Source organism: Pempheris klunzingeri, chromosome 5, assembly GCF_042242105.1.
Source record: "Pempheris klunzingeri isolate RE-2024b chromosome 5, fPemKlu1.hap1, whole genome shotgun sequence".
NCBI classification, from domain to species: domain Eukaryota; kingdom Metazoa; phylum Chordata; class Actinopteri; order Acropomatiformes; family Pempheridae; genus Pempheris; species Pempheris klunzingeri.
This window is the reverse complement of record NC_092016.1, coordinates 7640469-7665707: the sequence shown is the minus strand read 5'-3', so window position 1 is coordinate 7665707 and position 25239 is coordinate 7640469. Positions and strand designations below refer to the sequence as shown.

The 25239-nt window shown below is 41.6% G+C and overlaps 3 protein-coding genes across 4 annotated transcripts in view; all 3 read right to left on the bottom strand.

The window, feature by feature from the left end:
* Positions 1-251: 251 nt before the first annotated feature.
* Positions 252-4718, bottom strand: cdkn1bb (cyclin dependent kinase inhibitor 1Bb). The gene is made up of 3 exons (XM_070830688.1): positions 3941-4718; positions 3476-3605; positions 252-1875 (listed from the first exon to the last, which is right to left on the bottom strand). The coding sequence occupies exons 1-2, from the start codon at positions 4377-4379 to the stop codon at positions 3490-3492; spliced, it is 555 nt and encodes a 184-aa protein (XP_070686789.1). The 5' UTR covers positions 4380-4718; the 3' UTR covers positions 252-1875; positions 3476-3489.
* A 1677-nt stretch (positions 4719-6395) lies between these two features.
* yars2 (tyrosyl-tRNA synthetase 2, mitochondrial) lies at positions 6396-10155 on the bottom strand. The gene is made up of 5 exons (XM_070830685.1): positions 9368-10155; positions 8524-8691; positions 8172-8327; positions 7755-7925; positions 6396-6788 (listed from the first exon to the last, which is right to left on the bottom strand). Exons 1-5 carry the CDS (start codon positions 10153-10155, stop codon positions 6629-6631), a joined length of 1443 nt encoding a protein of 480 aa, XP_070686786.1. The 3' UTR covers positions 6396-6628.
* A 1926-nt stretch (positions 10156-12081) lies between these two features.
* Positions 12082-25239, bottom strand: part of pparab (peroxisome proliferator-activated receptor alpha b) — a 31794-nt gene continuing 18636 nt past the window's right edge. For both annotated transcript variants that reach the window (XM_070830686.1, XM_070830687.1), the window contains exons 4-7: positions 23519-23657; positions 19236-19435; positions 16339-16792; positions 12082-16135 (exon numbers count right to left, since the gene is read on the bottom strand). In XM_070830686.1, the coding sequence (XP_070686787.1) occupies positions 15891-16135; positions 16339-16792; positions 19236-19435; positions 23519-23657 (1038 nt within the window). In that variant the 3' untranslated portion in view covers positions 12082-15890. The remainder of the gene's footprint in view (positions 16136-16338; positions 16793-19235; positions 19436-23518; positions 23658-25239) is intronic.

Genomic DNA, 25239 nt, shown 5'->3' with positions numbered 1-25239 from the left:
CGGTGGTGGATTCATATTGGGAGTGTCACTACGTTGTAGCAGGATGCCTCCGTGCACAGAAACCCACTCACACAGCTCATGCAAAAGCTCTGAACCACCAAAAGTGTGTTTTCGGACTTAAATTTCATGCTACATTTTTTTCCTAAAGTCGTCTTCATAAGGTTAATGAAGATTTAATAGATAAACCCACAAAAAGTGTGTGCATGTTATGGTGAATTTACACCAAGTGTAAAAAGCAACCACAAGTCAGATAGATTTCATTTTCTCTTTTAATTGATTGCAACACATTTTTTAACCACACATTACAAAATGCACATCAAATATTTTATCAGGCTCAGTTTGCAACCTTATTGATAAGAAAAAAAAACTACCAAAAATATGCTTTTACAAAATAAGACAATTATAATAAAGTAAATGCCACTTTGGATAACCGTAATCAAAAACCCATTTTTTATTCTACATAAAAAAGCTTGACATAAATAAGTTAGTATAATTTCTCAGTGTTTTTACAAATTATGTACATAGGTACATTGCAAAGATTTACACAATACACAGGCATGGTGACTGCATTTCTGAGACGAGCTGTTTTCTCTCTCCATCCAGGTGTACACTGGTCTCTTTGAATATGACCCACACTTTAGGCAAATCAAGGGAAGCTTTTAGATGCTCACATTTGCATCCTCAGCAGGCTAACAACATTGGTGAAAGAAAAAAAAAAAAAAAAAAAAAAAGTACAAAAACATATATGGAAATCTAAGTCAAGGTCATCACAAAGTAATACAATGTGAAGTCAATTAAGGAGCACAGGCGGTGCTGGCAACCATACTGAAGCAACCATGTATTTGGTATTGTAGGACATTCAACCCTTTTTTTTAGAAAACCTCCTCTCTCAAGAGCATTAAGGCTGATGAAAACAAAAAGGAATAGAAGTCAAAGAGAGGATGACTTTACAACACAACCTGTGCAGTTTGTATGGTCTTTGTCCTTCAATATCTGAGTACCTCACAACTCCAGAAGAAAATCAAACACACCACTACAATGTGGCTGAGGTGTGGAGGAGAACTTAAGAAAAAAAAAAAAAAGAGAGAGATCATATTCCAGGATTCAACTGATGCCACAAGCATCTATCACAAAATAAATATCAGGTGATGTGAGGGAAGTCCTGACAGAAATATTACATTTTTTTTTTGTCCTGTGTTGATTTCCTGGGGAAATAGATCTTATAGGAGAACCTGCACTTGGTGACCAGAGGAAGGAAAAATAATAATTAAATTTTTTTTTTTCTTTTTTTAAAAAGACCAACAGATGAGCTACATTTGTACCGTTCTTCACTGCTGAGTTAGGAAGATGACGGAGTGAAGATGCACTGTTAAGAAACTGTAAGATGCCATGATTTTGTTTGAAATGTAGCAATTAGGGACTGTGTAAAAGTCACACTGCCTTTCAGAAAGTAAAATAACAAAAAAAACAGAACAGCATTTTGGAAACATGTATCAAACTACACTGCAATTCTTCAAGTCAAATCAAAATTCACACCTTTTTACATAAAGGATCTGTGTTCAAATCATAATGTTTTCTTATGTGCTACATATGGAGAGAAATATAATATAATATGAATATTTATTTACACACAGGTAGTAAAAAAAGGAGCAAAAAAGGAAATCAAACCTAATTGCACACTGCTACATTGACTGCTTTTAGAGGCAGTAACTTTTTAATTGAGTGCCACAACTTTAGTGTTTCTATTCAGTGCTTCAACAGCGTCCTCCCCCGTCTTCAGGAGAGTTGATATGTTTCTGATGCTGTGTAGTTCCTCTTCCAAAAATCGGCCAACACTGAGGTTTCCCACGTAAAAGGGGAAATACATCTTCGGCTCTGTGGGAACAAAAAAAAAAAAAGAAACTGATTAAAAAGAAAAACTTAAATAAGAGGATGCAGGGTAAGGACTGACATGATGCGGAGCTTCGTGCATCACTTGCAGAACTCTTTTGCAAATCAGTGAGAATGAACAGAACATTTGTGCACGGTTAAAAACATGGAACATTTGTGTTGCTCTGTGTGTCCTCTCGCACTTTGACAAAAGAGGAGGACAATTAACTTGAAAGCATCCAAAAAAAAAGCATGGAGCGAAACATGTGAATGCTCAGCAAATTGTCCTGCAAGTGTTGATTTCTCAAACACTGAAATGATGCAAAAATCATTTCTTTGCTCGTTCATACGACTCTCTACAAAACATCAGAGGCAGATTTTGTGTCAGCACATGCATTGTCTTGACTCTTGTGAGATTTCTTTTAGAAGGTGGCTGTGGCTACCATAAGGGTGAAAAATAGCCAACATGCATGCAAACAAAAATCTGATATTTTTCAGAGAATCAAAGACTTGTTGTGTTTCTTCTACATCAAAAACACCATGTTTTCTACATATATATATATACACATTTCACTTTACTAAAAAAAAAGCATCCATATAAAAAAAAAAAAAAAAAAAAGGACTTGTGCCTTTTTAGTATACTTTTTAAAAATATATAGAAATGGATGGTCTGGGAGTGTCTCCTTCTCTGCAGCCTTAACAGTTCACATCCTGCCACGACAATGCAGATTTCATGCCTATTCCCCTCCGCCGTGGCCAACAAGCGCACTTGATTTCAGACCTGCACGGCGCCTCTGCACACTCTCCACCGGCAGAGACAGATGAGTGTGTGTGTGTGTGTGTGTGTGAGAGAGAGTGAGTGTGTGTTGTAACATTTGTGTGCAAAGCGTGTGTGCAGCAGCGTGCACGCGCGCGCACACGCACGCACGCACACGCACGCACAGAGATAAAGAGGCCAGCCCCTTCCCGTCCCTGCTCCGCTCTGCGCTGAGGGCAGTGGCTGCTGACGTGTTACTACTACACTGTTGTTCAGCACACTTGTTGTTTACACTTTAGTCGGAAACTCAGGCTCTCGGTGGCAGCCGGCGGTTGTAGTAAAAAAAGGTGTAAATGTGCAGCCACGGCTTTCTCTGTTTCCACTCTCCCCTCTTGTCGCATCGATCATCGTGAATCGAAACAGGTCCGATTGCAAAAAGACACAGCTGAACTCCACCAGCTGCGGCAACCACTTTTACTCCAACTACTACTATTACTGTTAGTGCTAAATGAATGGGACATCCTGACAGCAGCAGCTTTGAAGTGGGCTCACGGTGTGTTTTGCTGGCCAAAGCTACACGCGTGTGAGAAATCCAAAATAAAAGTATCCCGATTATTTACACCTGATGGTACTATTGAGAACGATACAATACAAGTTATTCCTATTATATAACTTTGTTTCATTCCCATGTCTCTCCAGGCAAACAGCAGCTGGAATAGTCTACATTCTCTGCCTCGACTCTGGTAAACAACAGTGTGGAGTTAAACCACACAGAAACCCATTAAGATCAATAAATAACCAAAAATGTTTTTTTTAAAAAGTTGCATGAAATCCAACATGGTTCCTTACCGTTTTTCTGGTCCTCACGTTTGCCTCTTGGGACTGGTCTTTCTGGGTGTGTGTTCTGCAGAGTGGCTCAGGCTTGGACAACTAACCTCATCTGAGCTGGTGTGTGACCTCTTATTTTGGGCCGAGGGGTCTGCAAAAAGCAAAGTTCACCGTCAGTAAAAAAAAAAAAAAGAAAAAAAAAGAAAAATCTACTTTAAAAAAAAAAAAGAAGGGAAAACGTGCCCGATTGTGAATTAAGTCCAAGTTAAGTGTCGTGCTGTGTGTCTGCCCTCCCTTTACGGTGCATATGATCATTATGTTCCCATTTTTCTGCGAAGTTAGAAATATTTTCGGTGCACTTCAGCCTCATAAGCGACATACCCCCACTGTGATCGACATGTAGCTACAGTAAGCCCCAGCCTGGCTGTTCCCTTCATAGACATGTAGTAAAAAAAAAAATAGCATTTTTGCTGCAAAATCTAGTACCGTGACATGCAGGTCTCTTCCTCCCGGTGCACTGCTCCGTGCACTCCATCTGCCCGTCAGACCTGTCGGAGTCTTCGCTCGCAGCCACCACAACACAGCTATGATTCCCATTTAGATCCACATTGTTATTCCCAGCGGAGCAGACGCCCTTCTCCCTCCGCGGCTGCCTGCTGTAGAAACTCGGGACGTCTCTGCAATCCACTAATTCCCAGTTGAGCCTGCCGTTGGCCAGCGGCGTGTGATTGGCGAAGTCGAAGCCCCACTTGGCGGAGGCAGCCTCTTCCATCTCCCGCAAATGTCCCTTTAAATCCCCCTTTAACTCTTCGTGATCCACCGAGCCGAAGAGGCTCCTGCAGGCTGACGGTTTCGGATGATCTGACACCCGCGGGTCCGTCCGCTCCAGCGTCGGGCTCCCGTTAGATAGCCGAACATCTGACATTTTTCCCCTCCAGAGAAAGACGAAATTTTTCAAACAGCCGGGAGCGTCCAGTTTTTACGAGAAAAAAAAAAACACACACACACACACACACACATACACACACACACCGCTCAAAAACAACGGGTATCTCCTTGTAGCTGAGCGAGATCCAAAACAAGCGTAAAACGGCTTATTGCCATGCAGACGTCGAGCAGGAGACGCTAACGGCTGCGGCGTGTCGAAGCCCAGAGTCGCCTCCGCGGATCATCAAAACAAAGTGCACAGGAACCGGAGCCGCTCTGTCAATTTCGTCCGTAGTGAGAGAAACGTTACAAACCTCCTCAGTACCCAATATGGCGATTGAAAGATGTACTTGGGATTGAGAGTGGAGCCTGACTGAGGGGGGTGGTGGGGGAGGTGGGGGCGGAGGGGGAGAGGAAAAATGATTGACACCCAGAGCTATTTAAATGAAAAAGAGGCCGCTCATTGGTCGACGCGCTTAAGCCCGCCCACCGCTCTTAAGGTGGACCGGCTAGTTGCAGCAGGCGTGTAAACATGCAGCACGACACCATCTGATCCACGGTTTTCTCCAAACTTTGTGCTGCTTTGGCGGCGAAAAGCAGCAGTGAAAATGAAGATTCAAGTGTTGGCATGTCCGCTAAATATGTCAACACACCACTGCTTTCATTACTGTTTAACAATCAGCCTTTTTTATTTATTTATTAGATTTTTTGGTTCCAAAAAAAAAAAAAAAATCAGATACATTGTGATAATGTTACTTTCTTCTTTTATTGTAGCAATCAATTTAGAAATTTAATAGCCTGTTTTAATAGCTATTGATGAAAGATACTGAGAATTTTAATTTATTACCTTATGTATGTGTAATTTTAAAAAAAACTGCATCCTGACAGCAAAGAATAAAACGATAATTTAAGATGAATTAAAGTTTAAGACATCACAAGCCTTTGCTTTAAATTTAAATGGCATTATTATCTATATTGAGTGTACAGGTTGTGCTTTTTTACCATCTTTTTCCCCCCCAAACTTAAAACAAATGAAGTTTTAAGACTTCAAAAAATACACATTTGTACACAAATACAAAAACAATCGCTAAAAAAATATGCTGTTGACACGCTTTAAAAAAATGGACTGCTGTGAAACATTCCACCTTAAAAGAGATGACATTTCTGAAAATACATACGCCAGGACTTCAAGGTATGGGCACTCAGAGTAGGTACACCCCACCCCAATGTCAAATCTATTTAGTTACTGCCAAATAAAATGATAAAATAAATCAATACAAAAATAAAATGTTGAAATCTGGCAAATCTTTATGACAGCCTATTTCCACCTATTCTCTGGAGCTGAGAGGGGTAAGTGAAGGTCAGCACACACCAGACCCTGTCCTCCTCTCCACTGGCCCCCCAGGAGAAAAAGAGAAGAACAGATGTACTAAGACCAGCAAGCCACACACATCTCCACATTCAGAAGTCTGAATATGAAAACCAAAAAAAAAAAATCTAAAAAGAAGAGTGTGGCACAAAGGCCCAGTTAGAAATACCTATTTACACCACTGTGAAAAAATAGCACTTTAAGCAAAAAAACCTAACAGCAATCTTGAAAAGATTTTCTACTAACAAAACTGTAAAATTTATAGTATCTAAAAATAATTTGCAAGCAAAATTAGTCTATTTTGGATTGTATCTAAAACCTTGTTCTTTTCTTTCTGCTGCAGTTTACACCTCCCAGCAGTGAGGCAGAAAAAAACAGCCACATTACGGCAGATGTTGGCCTCATGTTCCCACCAAATTGAAAGAAACATGATTTGCTTAAAATAGAACCCTAAACTGTTTGCGAGAAATGATGCAATTTAATTTTAATGTGAGCAATTATTTACCTATGGGGTCACAGCAGGGTATGTGGTGCAGCTGTGGATGCCTGCAGCGCCGACACTAAGACTGGAGCAATGCTGCCCCCCGGTGTTTGCTGAGGCTGTACAAAGTCTGCAGGCAACATTTTTTTTTATACCAAATGCTTTTTAATACCGTAGCTTTAGATAAATGTCACATCTGTACACATACATATTTATATGACAACCACAAGCAGTCACTATAAAGGGTTTAGGCTGCGCAGAAAACCCAGTGTGTTCCAAAATATTAGTCCATCCACGTCTCCTCACTGACCCTGCACAAGTGTAGGCGCCTACCTTCCCAGACAGTCCATCATAGGTCATCACAGGTAAAAGTGGTCTCTTGTGAGAGCAGGTGGTCTCAGAGACTGAGCCACTTGATGATGTGGAAGTTCCTCTTGCCCACTTTGAGCAAGGTAAGTCCATTCGATAGGATGTGGAGTTTGGGGATCAGTACCTGCTCTGGTTGGTCAGTCCGCCCGTGGTTGATCCACACCGCCCCGTCCAAAACCATTTGATACCTGCACACAACGTTTGGACTGTTAGTACAGGGTTTCCTCTAAATAACATCCAGGGCAATACCTATTGCAATTTGTCATGTAACACCCCACAACACACATGCAGGGATTTAAATCTGCCAACTCCTAAATGTCACTTAATACTTAACCACTAATGCATGATTAGTCGTTGGACAGAAAATTAATTACCAATACTTATACCAAATCAATTTATCATTTGAGCCATTTATCAAGGAAAAATACCACTTTCACATTCACTGGTTCCAGCTTCTCATGTAAGGATTTGCTCTTCTGCTTTATATCATTGGACATTGAACATAGTTGGTCAGACATAGTTGGTCGGACAAAAAAACCCAATTTGAAACAACATTAAAGACTTTTGGAACTTTGTAAAGGACATCTTAAAAGTAATCTTCTGACATTTTACAGAAGAAATGGATCTAAAAATAAGGGAAAAAATGTTTTAGTATTTTCAGCAGACTGACCCTTTATTGTTCATATGTCTGTGGTAATGTAGTTTTCAATAAAGTCATTTCTTATTGGCTACTGGTGATGTCTACCCTGGAATACAGGTGCAAAGTGGGAGGGGATGCTGGTTTTGGAAGTATTTTTCTTCGTTGTGTATTTCCTTCATAGCTCAGTTATTATTATCATTATCATTATTTCAGCTTTGTTCTGAAAGATAATATTTTGTCAGAAATTTAAGTTCTGCGATTGGCTGCTGAAATGCACCTTGGGAGCTGTAGTTAACTTCTCCCCCAAAATTTTGCACAAAAAAAAAAGCTTGTATCTTTGACTTTTTAATCAATAAAAGCAGATATGTTCTAACATGGTTGTTATTCTTTTGGACTGATCTAACCGAGAGAGTCCCGTGCCGATCCAAGTCAGGAAGCGAGGGTACCTAAAACAGCTCCTCCTCCCCTTTTGCAACTCTATTGGATTTAAGGAAAGCTGGACTGGGGTGCCTACCCTTTGGGTCCCATTGGGATGGCGCTGACCCTGCGGCAGGCGTCTATCACCGTAGTTCCCGGCTCCCACAGCAGCTCATGGAAGGGAGCCTCCCTGAAGAGCTCCTGAAGCTCCTCGTCGCTCATTTCCTCCAAGGCCTGCACGCTGCTGTGGTACAGCGCATTGGTACACCTACAATGATAATACTACATGTCACTTTACTTTACTGAATAGGTATACTGAATACTGAATAGGTGAATTGGGCAGCTGCAGAACAGTGGTCCTACTGGAGTTAGGGATTTAGGTCTGCTACTTCAAACTGTGTGACTCAACTAAAACTAATAAAACTGTGAGAAATCATCGAGAAAGTTACAATCAATAAAAGAGCATTAAACACAACACGCAGTACAATCAGACAGACACAGAATGTTCCGTCACCTCTTTGCGCTCTCGAGGCCCTCCTTTCCATGCACCAGTTTCGTCACCTCTGCAGCCAGTCGTTTATGTGCCAGGCGTTTACCTGGATCCTCCCTCTGCTGCTCCATCAGCCTCTCCACCTCCGCCAGAGGCAGGAATGTGAACAGCTTCAGGTACCTACAAGAAGATCGCACAAGATACCTCAGCCTCCTATTACAGTGTACAGAATACTTAAGGTTACAGTCAGGTTCTACCTCAACCAGCCAGACCAGGTGATGAGTGTACAGGCAATGATTCACTTCATGCTTTCAGATCTCGCACTACTGTTGTCTTTCTATGTTTATCTTTATCATCAGGCTTCATCTTCACCTACCTTTCCACACTGGAGTCAGGCTGCCTAAGAAAGAACTGGTAGAGTTCAAAGGGAGACGTCTTATCTTGGTTGAGCCACACTGCGTTGCCTGCCGTCTTCCCCAGCTTGTCTCCGACAGAGCTGGTCACCAGCGGGATGGTCAGGCCGTACACCTCCTCACCGCTCACTCTGCATGTATGATGATACAATGTATGATATGTCATGTTACAGTTATACAAAAGTTGGTTGTTCAAATTCATGATTTTTTTTGTATACATTTGCCATTTCTGATGTGCACAAACATTTTCATAGATACAGCAATAGATATACTGATAATCCATTCACAGATGACAATTGTTTTGTGAGTAACCTTGTAGCCAGACATCAAAATGGCCAGCTAGTGCGTGCTTCCAAGCTGAATCTTGCAGCAATTTCAAGCTTTTGCTGATTAAAAGCAGCTCGCATCCACTTTAATAACTACAGTAAGCTATAAAAATGTGAGTTTTATAAACCTGGTTTCTGTTAGTCACTTAAGCCTGAGACAGTGCCACTTGGGTGGATAGAATTTGGCAAGTGTCCACCAAGCTGAAATCAATCTGAAGTGCATTTGAAATTGTTAAAACTAAAATCAACAGCTGCTTGGGCAGATTAGATGTATGCAGAATTCAAGATCGGCTCCTAACAATTCACACAAGACCTTTAGTCACAGTTTTTAATGTGTGTGGAAGTACCCAGAATCAATTATATATTAAATTGCCAAAATTTTCAACGAGGTTTGGAACAATTCTCTATCACCATACAAAATGTAGGAATACTGCCACTATAAAAATCCGTAGTACTCTTTCAAAGTAGGATGGACATTTACTTGTGAATGAACTCATGGCCAGACATCAAATTGCCCAGCTGGTCGGTGCCCCCGAGCTGAATCTTGCAGCCGTATATTTGGTTGAGGTGGTAGAAGTCATAAGCTTGGAACACCTGGTAGGTGAACTCTGTCAGGCTCATACCGTCTGCGCTCCTCAGCCTGGACTGCACGCTGTGTCGGCTGAGCATGGTGCCCATCCTGAAGTGCCTCCCGGCCCCCGACAGAAAGCCCACCACGTCCCAGTCCTTGTACCAGCTCAGGTTGTTTAGCACCGACACGGTTCCCGGCTTCCTGGAGCTCTCCACAAAGTACAGTTCGTGGTTGGTGAAAATCCTCTGGATGCTCTCCCGGATGCTGCGGGTGTTCGCCTCCAAAGCGTCCGCGGACAACCGCTCCCTCTCGCTCGTTTTCCCGCTTGGGTCTCCGATTTGCGCCGTGGCCCCTCCGAGCACAGCCAGGACGTGGTGCCCGGCGCTGCGGAAGTGCAGCAGGCCGATGATAGCGAGCAGGTTGCCCACATGGAGGCTGTCGGCCGTGGGGTCAAAGCCGCAGTACACAGTCTGAGCGCCGGACTGGAGCAAGCGGGGCAGCTGGTCCCGCGCTGCGCCTTCTGGGAAAGATTCCTTCAGGACACCGCGTTTGTTGAGAGAAAAGAGCAGCCCGTTGTGTGCAGGCGAGGAGCAGTGAAAGTTAGACCCGAGCGTGTGGCAAACAGTCGTCCACCTGTGTAGAATTAAGGATCCATGCCGTGATAAATAACGGCAGGTCCTCGCCATGGACGCGGCCATGTTGGACAATGTGACAAGAACCAGGAGGAGGAGGAGGAGGAGCTGAGAGTCACGGAGAGGCTGCTGAGAGCAAAGCGCCCTCTGCTGCACTGGTTCCAAAAGAAGGGGCCTCTTTTTAAATTTTTTTTTTTTTTTCACCTTCAGTGTGTTGTTTCTTGTTTCTTTGCAGGAGTTCCCAAACACAGTGAAAAAAGAAGGATGAATAAGCATCCAGGCAAAGTGGTCAACTGTCCCAGCCCGTCCTTGTGTGTGCAGACGGCCACATTTACTCACTTGGGGTCAAGGGGCTAAAATAAGTCATGGGCCTCCTCTGACACCCTGCACCACCTCTGTGCATAGTTATACTGTCACCTTTTCATTTGATTTGATTTATGTAGGAATTTGCACACTGTGAGCACATCATGACCTTAAATATATAAAAAGTAAAAGGGTTTTCTCCTTAAAAGACAGGGTTATAAGATGAGGTAATAATGTAGGACGTGCTAATTTCATTTTTTAAGTGATCTTGTAGTTTAGCGGTGCACATCCCTAAACATAAACGTATTTGATCAAATTTCTTAAGAACCTGGAGCTTCTGGGACTCCTCAGGGTCTGGGGCCCTGGAGCAGCTGCGAATCCTGCTAAAATGCCTTATTTGTATGTGGAAAAACTGCCACATAACTTAATCCCTCAAAGTACAATTTGTAGCTTTTGTTGAATGATATCTTATTTAGTTTTATTTATCTCCGTTCAATCGGTTTCGATCATGATTTCTCAGTATCTGAGATAAGTTAAATAGCAGCACAGTTTCACTGCACACCCTAAACCTGCATAGGGAAGTGCTTTGTTTATTGATCTAATTTAGATATAGAAATTTCTTGCAGTTGGAGTTGGTGTGGTTTAATGCAGATCTGTATCAGGTCTTACTGTTTGCCTTGGAAAACATTTGAGAGCCCATGCTGTGGTACTATATTATTACTATTACCAATATTACCATGGTAAGTTTAAAAAAAACTTATACTACTAATCAACTGAAATAACAACAGCATAATGTAACCTAATTATAACAATCCTCCTCTTTTTGCATTTCACTTCTGTTGAGTTAGAATTTTAATATGACCATAAAATGTTTCAGGCCTTCTCAAATAAAGTTCCTCTCTCACTATGAGAGTGAACAGAATATGTCAATCTGACCTCCACAGACGTGGCTTCTCCTGTATTGTTTTGAGAGGCAGATAGACAGAATGTACCAGACAGACCTTGATTGTAGGGCTTTTGTTGTACAAAACATATTCTAAAGTTTGATTATAGATACACGCCTTACAAACAACACCCACAGCTATTAGATTACCAGAACATCACTACAGGAACGTGCTATCTGTGACGCACGACCCTAACAATAATCAGAAAAGCTTACGTACTTTATGATGTCCAACAAGCATTTAAAAATGAGATGTTTGAATCAGTTAGAAGAAGAGGGAGAAGGGAAAGACAAAAGGAGAGCGGCCCAGTGACCAGTGACCAGAATAAACTGCTTGTGAGACCTTACTGAAAACCTCTGTTGAATTCTTGGGCTGTCAATATAAGAACCGGCGAAGTCTCTAACACTTCTGCCTTAATCACATGTAGAAGTGCTTACTGTAAAAAAAAAAAATCGCAGTCAGGTTTGACTGTTGACCAATAGATGGCGAACTTGCATCAGTTCCAGCTGACATTACATCCCAGAGTTATAACCTGAAACTCAGCATTTTCATATTTTCAGATGTATTTTTGCCTGAGCATTTTAATCTGGCGAACACACATCTTAACTATAGAATCCCGTCTTTGGTGTTTGAGTAAAATCAGGTTGAATGTCAAAGATAAAACTGGCTTTTATTACCAATAACCTGCACTGACCGTTTAAGTTCAAGCAAACAAAATGCAAAACATGGCGGATTTTAGAATCATTTTATTTTGAAATCCATTCCAATGTCCAATGTCAACTCGTTCCATTGTTTAAATGACTAGATATACATTCATCAAACATTTACAGTATTGTTACCACGCCACAGTACACATTAACAACACATCCAAAGACAGTCTCTGTTGTCTCTTCCCACGACACTATAGCCACAAAAACAAACTCAATGAAATCCAGGAAGAACAAAAAAAAAATTAAAAAAATCAAATACCTAATTCCTATGACTGCTGCTCCCTGGTAAAATTTTTCTGTCAGTTTTGGAAAATAAAAAATAAAGGTCTTATTAATCAGTATTGTCGTACGTGTTTACGTGCTGTAAGGCAGAGCACTATAAACTCACTCTGGAGAGAAAAAAGAGAGACAGAGATGGAGAGGGAGGAACAGTATGCTTCTATGTCCTGAGCTAGTTCAACAAAGGAAGACTAGGTTTCCCTGATAAGTTAAAAAAGTCCCTTGTCAATTCAACACAAAACAGACATTCCTAAGGGTAAGCAGACATCACACATTTACACGACTTCTCCTCTACGGCCTGGCTCTTGTGTTTTAACCATTTTGGGTTTAGTTTTTTTAAAAGTCTGTCCTTTCTGAAGCAAACCCTTCATTCTTACTGTTCTGTGCGGTAAAGTGAAGCTTCAATAGCACTTTTGAGCTTCCGTCTTACTGTACATTAGGATACTTTTCCTAAATCTGCTGTGACATCATTTCCTGTCTGTGTGGCCCTATTGTGTCACAAACGCCAACTGGTTTATAACTCTAAAAGTGTATGTGTGCAGCAGGTCAAGTCTTTTTTTTTTTTTTTTTCAGAATCTCATGTGTTTTATGGCATGGGCACGCGCTAAGGCACAGATTGTTTGTGGCTGATCCCGAAGCACACCTGGGATCACCAAGACCCAGGAAGCTGCGAGGGGAAAAAACCGAGCTGCGATAAATGAATTCTGCATGTGGGACCGACATTCTGTGACGAGACATAAGTAAGTAAGTAGAGGCAGCTTGAAGGTCAGTAATCTACTCATGGCATTAGAAATGTTTGGTGAGTTAGTACAATATAGCAGCGAGTGAGGAGAGAAAAAGTCAGACAAAAAGCGTGACAAACACAGGATTATAAAACAGCACATACTGCATCGTCATTACTGCATCTTTACCGTGATAGCATGTGATGTGACAAATCATGAGTGCATTCAGTTTCTCCGTTTAATCAACAGAGATGTAATGTGTAAAAAAAAAAAAAAAAAAATACATGTTGGTTTGTTCAATAAGAAGAGGGCACATTGGATGATTTCTGATGATAATGAAATTCTGTGCATATATTACCCATTTGTTTTTTTAATGTGCAACCTGAGAACAGAGTATAAAAAGAGACGACCAATATTGTGTGATCAGTGCTGAGCTGTAGCTTGACCTTTCAAATGCTAAATATACTTTTCACTTCATTCAAAGGTCAGGAAGGTCAAGTTTTAATTAACTACCCAAAGTTGTGAGCTAGTACAGCCCTGCACAGCCCACAAGTGCTTTCATTTCAAATCATAAGAGCTTAATTTAACAGATAAATGAAATACAGTCATAATTAACTGAATGCATACTGCAGCATTGATGGTTCTCCATCTAAAAATGGCAATTAACAAAAGGAATGTCCCCAGTGGGATTCATATCTGTGGAGATTCAGATTACCAGTTGCCCTGTTACCCTTAAATCTATTTACACTGCACTCGTCAATCGTGCCATCTCTCAAATAAACAATTATCCGATTTAGTCATACATATATACTTTAGTATAAAAATATGATCCAATTCAATTAAAACACAAGTATGTGGCATTTAAGCAAAACGAACATACAGTACATGACTACATTTACTGTAAAATTTCAAACATTGAAAAGTGTTTAACGAACAGAGGAATACAAAAGTTGATAATCATTAGTACCTTGTATACCTCATGAGTTAAAAGCTGGAGCGAGCAGTCAACGTGATCATTTCAGCTATGTACAATACACTGTTTATACACTGTGATGTCATTACAAACGCAAGGACCATTTCTTGCGACTGAATTTCAATAAATTCATGATGATTTGAGGAGATTTTGGTTGGTTGGTTGGCCTCTTCACCTGCACTGCTATCGTCATAAACAGAGGATAAAAACATCTACAGCGTGTAAATGTATTTGGTCTTCATTCGTCACTGGACACTTGTCAAATTGTCACAGAACGTGCAGATGGCCACATGCTTTGCCTTTTGATTTTAACAGGCAGTCTCAGAGAAACTGCAAAAGCAAAACAGGTGATTTTGCCTCATAAAATGACAAGTTTCTGATGATTTCAAACTTCTAATTGTATTGGTTTGATCTATGAGGCCATACCATTATAGTTTTATTCTATGAAAAAAGAATAATGCTTTTCATTTGCCATCATATAAAAATATGCACGAGACCCCTGAATCTTAATCAGCTGCATGTGTTATGAGGAGCGAACGGAGCCAGTGAAATTTAATAGAAGGCAGAAAGACCAACAGGAGGAGGAGGAGAGATACAACGTACCTAATTCAGAGGAAAATAATAATGAGATGTAATTTTGAGGAACAGGGCTTCACTGAGCGAGAAATTAAGTATACAGAGCAAATCCGCTTTTCAGTCTGCCTGTATTAAGGATATAATGCGGTTTAGCCCTTGAATACCAGGACACAAAACAGGATGGAGTGCCAAACGTCTGTGCATGTGTTTTGTGAAAAAGGCATTTAAAAAGAGGTCCAGTATAAAACTGCGTCATATTAACATGTCGCAGGCGTGTTTGTGCTTCCGATGTTGCATTGTGGTGCAGGTCCACAGTGAATCAGTGCCTGTGATCAGTTCAGTTCTTAAAAACGTTGCAAACTCCAAGATTTTGCTGCCTTATTCTGCGTGTGTGTGTAAAAATACTATTGCCTGTGCAGTTTGTAGACAAGTTGAGTGGTAAGTCATGATAATCTGTACCAAATCTTGATGTTGTCTTGTTAGGCAGAAAAAAAAAAACTCATAATGGTCACAATAGTCAATATGAAAGTCACTGATTATTTCCAGTACTAAGTATGGCTTAGACGACATACAGTACAAATAACTGATTATGTTCAGGGGCCTGGTGGCACCGCACTTGTGTCTCTGGGTATAAAAAGGTGAAGAAACATCCTGGGTGAGGGGGGGGCTGGTGCATGGATAACCATTACCACCCTTTATTGACAGCCAATTTGGCAGAAGCTGCCTGGATCATTATTGTCTTAGTGTTGCTGCTGCCATTGAAGTCATTTGGGTGTTGTTAGCTTTGAGGGTATATGGCTCTTTGCTCTTTGACATCAGTATAAAAACATTTTGAAACATATTCAAACATACTGCTGGAGTGGAGACTATCAAGTTCACTTTCTTTCCTCATTTTAGGGCTCGTTAAGGGTCAGGATGGGGATAGCCATGGAAGTCTCCTCACAGACTTCAAATTAGCGTTTTTTTTACCCAAAGGTTTGGTCAGAGATTGCATACACTGGTATAGGTAGGGGCTCAATCAACTGTACATCACATCTTTGCATACATGACTTTTCTGCCTATGAAGGTCCACACAATGGAGTGGAAAGCGCTGTGTCAAACCAAGAGAATCATCAGCCTCTTGCAGGGCCTAAACAGGACCTCTTGTGCTGACCAGAAGCCAAAGCTAACTTTTGCTGCATTATGGGGGTTTAAGTGGTTCAACCTAGCTTATGGAGGACTCTTCCTCTTCTGTCCCTGAAAAAAAAGGAGGATGATTCGTAGAGTGCCTCTCCTGGTTGTTCCTCCACAACCCTCAGTACATGTCTCTGTAGATCTCCTGCAGGAGAGGGTGCAGTGAGGTGTCCTCTGTCTTTTTGATCTCCTGCACCAGCTGTGCATGCTCAGTGACCAGCTGCCGGAGGTCAGCCAGTTTCTGCAGCAGCTTGGGGAAGAGGAAAGTGTCGTCGGGGTGATTGGACAGCAGATGGAGCTGGAGCACCTGCACAATGCTCTCCTGCATTCGTTCGATGTGTGCCACATTCACCAGGCCCGGTCGGTCTAATCACAGAGGAAGCAAAATAAATTTGAGTGAGATTCCTTCACCATAATCTCCTGTTGGGATTAAAATATTCAATTGGAAGGTGATACCAGAAGGCCTTCACAATTTCTGCAATTGGTGCAATATGGAAACATTTGTTTTGATAAAGTACAAGAGCGAAGAGAGACAGACGATATAAATGTTATTGTTCCCGCATCCTCACCTCCACAGCAGATGATGGCAGCCACAAACAGAGCCAGGTCACTGTCGTCCAGCTCCAGTGAGTTAAACTTCATTGCAAACTGGAACTTTGGCTCCATCATCTCACTGAACGGCCGCCGCAGGCTCTTGAGGAATTCCCTGGTGATGAAGCCTGAGCCGTATGCTACAAGAACCCCGTCCTTGTTCATACTGGAGGCGAGCATGGCGAAGAGGGCCTCGTACACGCCATATTTTAAAAGAGTCACCTGATCGTTGAGGTCCAGGCTCGAGAATCCAGGGACGGACTTTGCAAACTCTGTGAGCTCGGTCACGGTTTCCACCGATGTGCACTGGCAGCAGTGGAAAATCCGAACTTCTGCCTCCCTGTCCTTCAGCACTCCCGCTGAGCCGACCATCTTTGCCACCAAGGTCTGCTCCGCCAGCTGGAGGGTCTCCATGTCGTGAATGACGAAAGGCTGTGGACAGTGGAGAAGGACAAACTGTTCTGAGCTGTTCTGAGTACCAAATGTTAAAAATGGTTCTCCAGTTCAACACAGCAACAAGGTTAGGTTTATTTGTGTAGGCTAAAATCACAGTCCGCACTGCACTGACTGACTACATAAGTATGGAAAAAGCTGAATCAGCAAAACTCATCCTGAAAAACATAAGTGACTGTTGTGTTTACCTCTAATCTCTACTGAAAGGAGAGGCTAAACCCAGAGCCCTTATTGACACACCATTTCCATGAAGACATAATTACCCTCTGTGACCCTTGAGCTACATAATAATGGAAGTCACTCAAAATGGGTTTGAAGTGCAAATAATTTCTCTGGAGATATAAGCGACAGTGTCACAGCAAAATACGGCCCTATTGACAGATGAAAAGGCGCGCACACAATCCCAATAATGTGGTTGGAGGTGCGCAGGTATGTAAAGTTAAGCACTTCTGTAAGCTTTTTTGTAAGATTTTAGCTACTGATGTTTTTGGCTTTGTCACTGCACCCACAGAGGAAAAAGTTACAACATCTGAGAAGCAGCTACACCTGCTGCTGCACATCATGTCAGAGCTCTGACTCACGACCGCTGAGCCAAACGCCGGCTACAGAAGCAAGGGAAGGTATGAGGGACACACACACACACACACACACACACACACACACACACACACACACACACACACAGAGCACTTTGTGCTACCTCTGCATCAACACATCGCCTGATCATCAGATCACTTGTAACAGATGATTTACAATAAAAAGCTGATATGACAAAGAAAATGTATTACTGATCAATCAAGTCACAGGAGTGTCACATTTTAGAACTACAATCTGTAACCTAAGTTTTGTTATTGTCATTTTATTTTGCCATGTTATTGTCACTGTAAGCTCAAAGGAGACCTTGATACTTCAGTGGGTAGGCAGAGGTACAAGGCCCACAGCCCTTGTTGACTCTTACAGTTTCCATGATGACATAATTACTTTCCTCAACCCCGCAGTTAAATAATAACACAGTTTATACTGAAAGCAGAGGCAGTGGTGCTACACTGACGGCACCAGAATATATCTGCCCAACTGCAACACATTGATAAAACAAAGTGGATCCATTTAGCCTCATCTTGATGTCGTGTATGCTCCAGATGCTGTTGGATGAAAACGCAGCAACCTCTCAGCAATTTGACTTGAGATGCTGAGTTTTTTCGTAAAACTGGTCAGAAGGAAAATAATCACTAGTTCTCCAGTTATGCATGCATGTGCAGTGTGTAGCCCAGAGCAGCAGCAGCAACTTGACATTTCTATAGCTGCTTGTTTTTTCAGGGGCTTACGGCATGCAGGGAAGACGACGTGTACTGTAGAGATGAATCATACCACAGGAAAACCAGTCAAGTCAGATGATACAAAACAGCAATCAGAGCCAACAATGACACAGTAATGGTTCAGTATTCCTCCCAGATGTTGAGACGGATGAGTCAAACCTGATGGAAATTTCCTGGCTCGGGTATTAACAGGATCAAAATAAGTCGATAACAGAGGATCCGCTTTTTCCACGAGGGTGATCTACAGCTTTTCAAATCATTATATCTCCTGCCTACATGTCATTTGAAGGGTGCTCTTGTCTGCTCTGCTGTTCATAAACAATCTCTGAATCAAACACAATATGTCAGTATTTGTAGACGGCAAATGGCACAATATGACATTTATGGGAAGTGCATAAAAGTGCTGTGACACAATGAATGGACTCTAAAACCAAGGGAATGAACAATATGTTCATTTACAACTGACTGCTTTCCAACGGCTGTAAACCCCAGAGACTCCATCAGGACTCTAAATGGACACTTATCCATCTCAAGGTTTTGACCTCTAGAAGCGGAGGGGGGTGGTCTGTGTTTGAACATGAAAGTGAACTTGGACTGACCTGTCCCTCTTGACCTATTTCACACCTACACACATCCATCCCTGGAATTCACAACAGCTCTGGGCTGCAGTTTCTGACTCTCCCCCCTCTCTCTCTCTCTCTCTTTCTCTCTGATGTGAAGACAATGAAAGAAACAAGGCTGCAAGGGGAGGTTTTTGGTGAGATGGAGGGAGAAGTGATGGGCTCATACACTGGCTCTTTATGTTGTTTCGGTGCGAACAGATGTTTCCTTGTCCGCCGTGTGTGCTGGCGTCCTCTACTGATTGAGCAAGTCATTTCAGTCATTGGCTGGCAGCACATAATCTCTGAGGTACTGGCTGCCAGGTCATATTGAGACATTAGCTTGATTGCAAATTTTGAATGTGCTCAGAATGAGATCCAAACCACTCCAGCAGGGAAGAAATTAAGACCTGTGAGGAAATTCTGGTAATAACAAGAGCCGTTAACACGCAATCCACACACACGCAAACACCTTTCACTCCAGCCTACTACTTTTAATCAACGTACAGGGGTGCTGGTCTTGCCGGTGAGAATGGTTCGAGCCTTGGCCTTGTTCATGTTAAAGTTCTTGAGGTAGGCCTCATAAATCTGCCTGGCCAGCGTCTTCTGGTCAGCTAGCTGGGGGTCTTCCACCTCCCTGTCCCCCGTCACCATCTCCGCCTTCAGCTTTAGTTTCTCTGACTGGGGCATCCGACCAAAACGGATGGCTGTAAAGAGCAAAGCAGACAGAAAGTTAAACGACGACTACAGAATTTGTGCCAGTATAAATCCATCTAAATTTACAGTGTAAGTGGTATTACAGAAAATGCAATAAATGCAAGGTAGGTATTAGAATAAATATTATTATTATTATAAACAGCAACAGCCTATTCAATAAAACAGAGAAAAACTACTGTGGCAACAAAGAGATGACAGCTTTGTTTGTTTTAAAACAAACCCAGTTTGGGAAATATGAAAAAGCTCGAGCTCCACATAACCACAATAGTCACTTATTCAAGATGGTGACATCTGGAGGAATCATTTTCAAGATCTTTAGCGAGGCACCCCACCAAGTAAAATGAATCCAAGTCGACATATCAGCATAGAAAAAAAGATTTAATATATCCATAAATTATAAGATCCGTCCAAGCAAAGCTTGTGGAGGAATGAAATGTTCAAAAATAGCACCACTGATAATGCAGAAAGCAGAGCTCAGGCTATTCAACAATTACGATCATAGTTGTACTGGCATCTGGTGCCAGAGCCTTATTTCTCCCAGCATCTGGATCTGAGGACAGTGTTCTGTGGTATTCTGCACAGGAGAATCTTACATTTCCTTGAAACACATAATGCCATAGTTAAGAAATTGGAAGGATGAAGAACACATGAAGATTTCAAATAGCTACAAATACTTGACTCAGCATGATGTACTTGATCAAAGACTTGATGGCCACCACTGAGGCTATAGCATTATAGCTGAACCTCAGTGCAGCCCCAAAGTCAGACAAGTTATATTCTTCTTTTATGAGATTAGCCAATTGTTCTATTCATCCAAAAAATACAGCAGCAGCCAGATCTGCCAAAAGCACAGTGTCAGTACTAGATACGCTAAATCTAATAAAAACAATCTTCCAAACACAAGAGAGGTCAGGAAAACACAGATCACCTATGTCAACTTCAGTTTTACAGATGCAGAGGCTTATCTTAGATCTTAGAAAAGCAAACATGATCTAAACTCTGTGCAGTGCCATACCACACAGAAACACTGGACAAGATGCTAATTTCTTTGCCACCCCAAAGCGAGTACTGGCCTCAACCCTATGAAAAGTGTCTGGCTTTTCCACCGTTTATCAGATGGAAATTATTAGTTGTTAAATCTGGGTCTAAATACTTCACATTTATTTAAGTCAAATGTATCATAGTGAAGTCTTGTGGTCGCTGAAATAATATCCATGCATACGTTTCATTAAAACACAAATGAAAGACGACAATAAGAATGGAAACAGAATAAATGTCTACTCAACAACAAAAGGTAAAAGAACTTTGTTTTTCATGCATTACAGCGATACAAAATTATGAATGAACACAAGACATATTCCATGATGTGTTGGAAGTGGCATCAGTTGTGTGAAACGCGCTTCTACACTATACCAGAGTTGTTTTTCTACGAGAGAATGCTGGCATCTCTCAGACGGCCAGATCCCATTTGACTAATGAGATTAGGGGTGAACTGTTTTTAACCCCTCCTCACCAATGGGCACAAGATGATTCTCACACACATACACACACACACACACACAAATATATACACACCTGCCGGTCTCTGAGGAACCTAACATCCAACTGCACCCACTGCCTGAATTTATGAGACTATAAAAGCATAAAAAGGAGATCTGATTTCCCTGTTATCCAACGAATCACCCGCTGCTGAAACAAATCCACACTGACTGAACAGGACTGAGCGGGGATGAGATGCCGCGCTAACAGACAGCATGAGGGCCCATTAGATTACTACTCGCAAAGTGGATGGATCATCTGTAGCTGCTGAGGCTCCAAAGCGGCCGGGGCAGAAGCCAAGTCTAATTAAGATGAGAGGAAGTGAGTGATGTTAAGCTAAGTATAAGGCAATCTCCTAAGAACCAGTGTGAGGGGATGAGTTTGTGACTGGGGTGGGAGGGGGCCAAACGTAGGAGGGGAACCGTCTTAAATCACGTCTTTCAGCGGCTGATTTGTGGAAGAAGATTCCAGCCATGAAACACCTCCTTCACCCCGGTACGACTTATAATTATTCTGGATCCTCACGAACCACCAAAACATTCAGTGATGTATTTATTACATGTCAGTACATGAGAGCTATGGTGTCGTTAAATTGCATTATTATTCATTTTCATTATTGGTGTTGATAAAGCATAATTACTCCTGAAGTGAAATGAAGTACAGCATCCTAATAAAATGTTGTGGCATTCACAAAGAGTGGCTACGCCCTTTTAAATTCCCAGATTTGCTATTTCAGCATCCAAAATATTTTACATTGTAACAGATCATTTTCAAACCTAAAAAGTATAATTTCACCTCTTGCTCTCTGTCCACTTTAGAATAAGGGCATAAAATGTCCCAAAACTAAAATAAAACTAAAATAAATGAATAAAACAGAACATCCTGTTATAATCAATATCATATCTGAATTGTTGTTGTTTTTTTGATACATTTCAATTTTAAAAAAAAGTTTCTTCTGAACTATTTTAGTAAACCACGTCCAGTCCCTTTGGATTTTACTATGGGATCAATTGGAGGTTGATATGAAAGAAGAGACAAAGCTCCTAAATTAGCAGTGCTGCAGTCCTCTCAGACCACCACGCCTCAAAAGATCAGGTAGCACTGGTCTCACATCTCCTTCCTCCCCCTCTATGGTTACATTTAGGCCCATGAAACTCAATACACGTATACCATAAGAGGAAGTGTAGCTAACAGAAATACTACTACTGCTGAGCTTTAAGCCACTACTGTACGTCTTAAATAAGCCTCTTGTCAATAACCCCGTGGGATAACATAAAGACGCTCAGTCCAGCCTCTCCATCCACAAACTTGCAGCCACCAGTATGGAATATCTGCAAGGTTTGCACAGTCTATACGCACACCCGCCGATAACATTGACCTTTTTGATCTTTCTACTAAAAATAAACTGACAGACCAGAAAAAAAAAACACCTGCATGTCCATACTATCACATGTTTCAGTGCCCCCCCCCCCCACACCCAGTCAGGACATTGACCTTGGCCGAGGGTCAGCATGCCCCGTTGTATGTTTACACAGAGTAAACAATATTCACCAGAATCTCATACTGTCTACTCAATAATTGTGTATTCCTCTACAGAGATAAGCAGGACTGAGGTGAAAACCCGATGTCAAGCCTTTAAGAAAGACGATATTGTGTTTAGGGTGTTGGCAGGTGTTGCATGTGCAGGTGTTTTCTCTGTGACAGTCGAGAATAAAACCCAAACTAGAGATTACGCATCAGACTGTAGAAGCATGTGCTGGATTAAAAATCACGGTTATCAGTCATTATGAGAGCAAAGTCTTTTAAATCTTATAAGACAATCTGAGGAGCACATTTTTAAGTGTATCATTTTTCTCACAAAGTAACTTTTACTTAAAATATTACAAATGTATTTTTGAAATCTCAGATTTATAAAAAAAATTAAAACCACAGAGGTTAACATTAATGTTAATTGTTTTTTGAAACATTTTTCAGATGTATCTGTGTTGTACAGCAGCCTGACTATTGGTTTGCTCCACAGGTTTTTGCTGGCTGGGAATCACATAATCGGGTGGGTGGACTCACTTGGTCATGTGACTTCCATTCTTTACATCTGCACCCAAAGGGTTCAGCGAGTTCAGCCATTGCAATTCAATATGGCTCCAGCACAGCAAAGACTGCAGCTTGCACAAACACAGATGGACCACGTATACTTTCTACTGTACAGCATGAGCTGCAGATCTAAGTAGTGTTTTTCTGAAGAAAGGTAAATGCTAACAGTCCAAATTGTTTAATGCGTAAAGAAGCCCGGATTAGTCCTCAATTAGTGACTTGCCTTAACATGCAACTTAACACCCAGCTGTGGTGTTAGATCGCTTATTTGTGCTAATTATGTGTGTATGTGCCTGCTCAATCTTCCTTGGCATCCGTACAACTGTGTAGTACTGTGCTGTTAAGTTGTGTGTGTTTATAAGTAACAAGACCCATACGGAGGGAGTGTGTGTTTGTGTGTGCCTGAAGCACTGCCCAGACCTGCCCTCCCCTGCAGTACTCACCGTTGTGGGACATGCCCACCGACAGGCACTTCTGGAAGCGGCAGTATTGGCACTTGTTGCGGTTCTTCTTTTGGATCTTGCAGCGACGCTCACACTTGTCATACTCCAGCTTCAGACGGATGGTCCGCCGAAAAAACCCCTGGAATGAATCAGGGGAAGAAATATGGTAGAAAAGTTCAAATATGAATACTGCTCACATGAAGAAAAGATTTCATACCTGTAATTTTTTTTTTTTCTTTTATTATTTCCATTTGTATGATTGAGACATGAACATGGTAGACCAGAGTAGTCAGGCATCAGAGGCTCTTACATTACATTTGAATAAACTCTGGTATTATGAAAGCAGATTCAGGATCCAGAAAAAAAAAACCCAAAAACTGCTGACCAACTATTGTTATTTTAACAGTTAACAATTATTTATTCCCATATGAATGATGCCTGACAATATCAGATTTAGTTTCACCATCAGTTTCTCCTCACTTACACAACCATGACAAAAAGAAACGCTTAACTTTTTCGGAGAGGAACAGATGGACTAAGTAGTGTATTTTTGCAGTTGGCTAAAGGATAGAAAGTGGCCTGGGGAATTGCTTAATAACATATGTAGTCATACTTAATAGCGGATTGAAATTTTACCCAAATCTGTCACCCAGTGTGCCAGAATATGTGCAGGATGAAAGACACACAAATGGTCTGTGCGATCAGGACAAGCTCACACAGACATGCTACAACCACGTGAGCACATGTTAAGTAACTGACAGACTCACCCACTAACCTCCAACCTCACATGCACACACACACACACACACACATAAAATGAGGGTGACACGACGGCCAGGCTTCATGCCGACGCTGCTTGTGTCCGCTGTCGTAAAGGATCAGTGAGAGGATATCACAGGTGTCAGCCTCGTGCTATTGTTGTTCCACAACCGAAAAACAGGAGGGGAATGCTGCACATGACACGGTGCATGTGTGTGTGAGGGTTAATATGTGAAGTTGTCTCATACAAGTATATTTTACTTGATTTCTGGCAAAGTACGAACAAATTTAGTGATTTCACGTGGGAGATATGGATTTTCTTAGTGGTTTGAAGTCCTGATGACACAGAAAAGCTGTTTAAGGGTTCAACATTTGATATAAAACATTATGTAATTACATTTTTTCCTAACATTAGCTTAATTTTTGCTTATTTAGTTATGAATTTTCAATATTGTGGAGAAATAACCATGTTTTCAGGCTGCTTTGAAAGATGCTCTCATGAGTAGTAGCCAGTTATGTGTCATTTTTGCCCTATACTTTCCATCATTCACACAAACCCAAACACCTGATAAATACAGGCGGTCATCACATCATGGGAAACTGAGGGCTGGAAATGACACAAGAGGGACATCTGCCAAACCCTGGCGAAAGGAGGCTGCTTTGGGGTCCTGTAGTGGCCTAGATGTTACGACTTATACCACTAACTGTGAGTGAATGGGATTGATTTGATCGAGAAATGCCGATATAGCTAATGTTGCACGTAGGGGGTCCCGCACTAACCTTTGGTACTTCTGATGGACACACTTTTAACAACTCCCTCCTAAAAGTAGATGGTAATCTAAACAAATTTACCTTGACTGCTGTGATAACCTGTTTTACAGCCCTGCGACCTCAACCTTCATAGGTCACGTAACAGTGAGTCTGTCCTTTTGTCCAGTGAGGATCCTACTTTATTGATATTT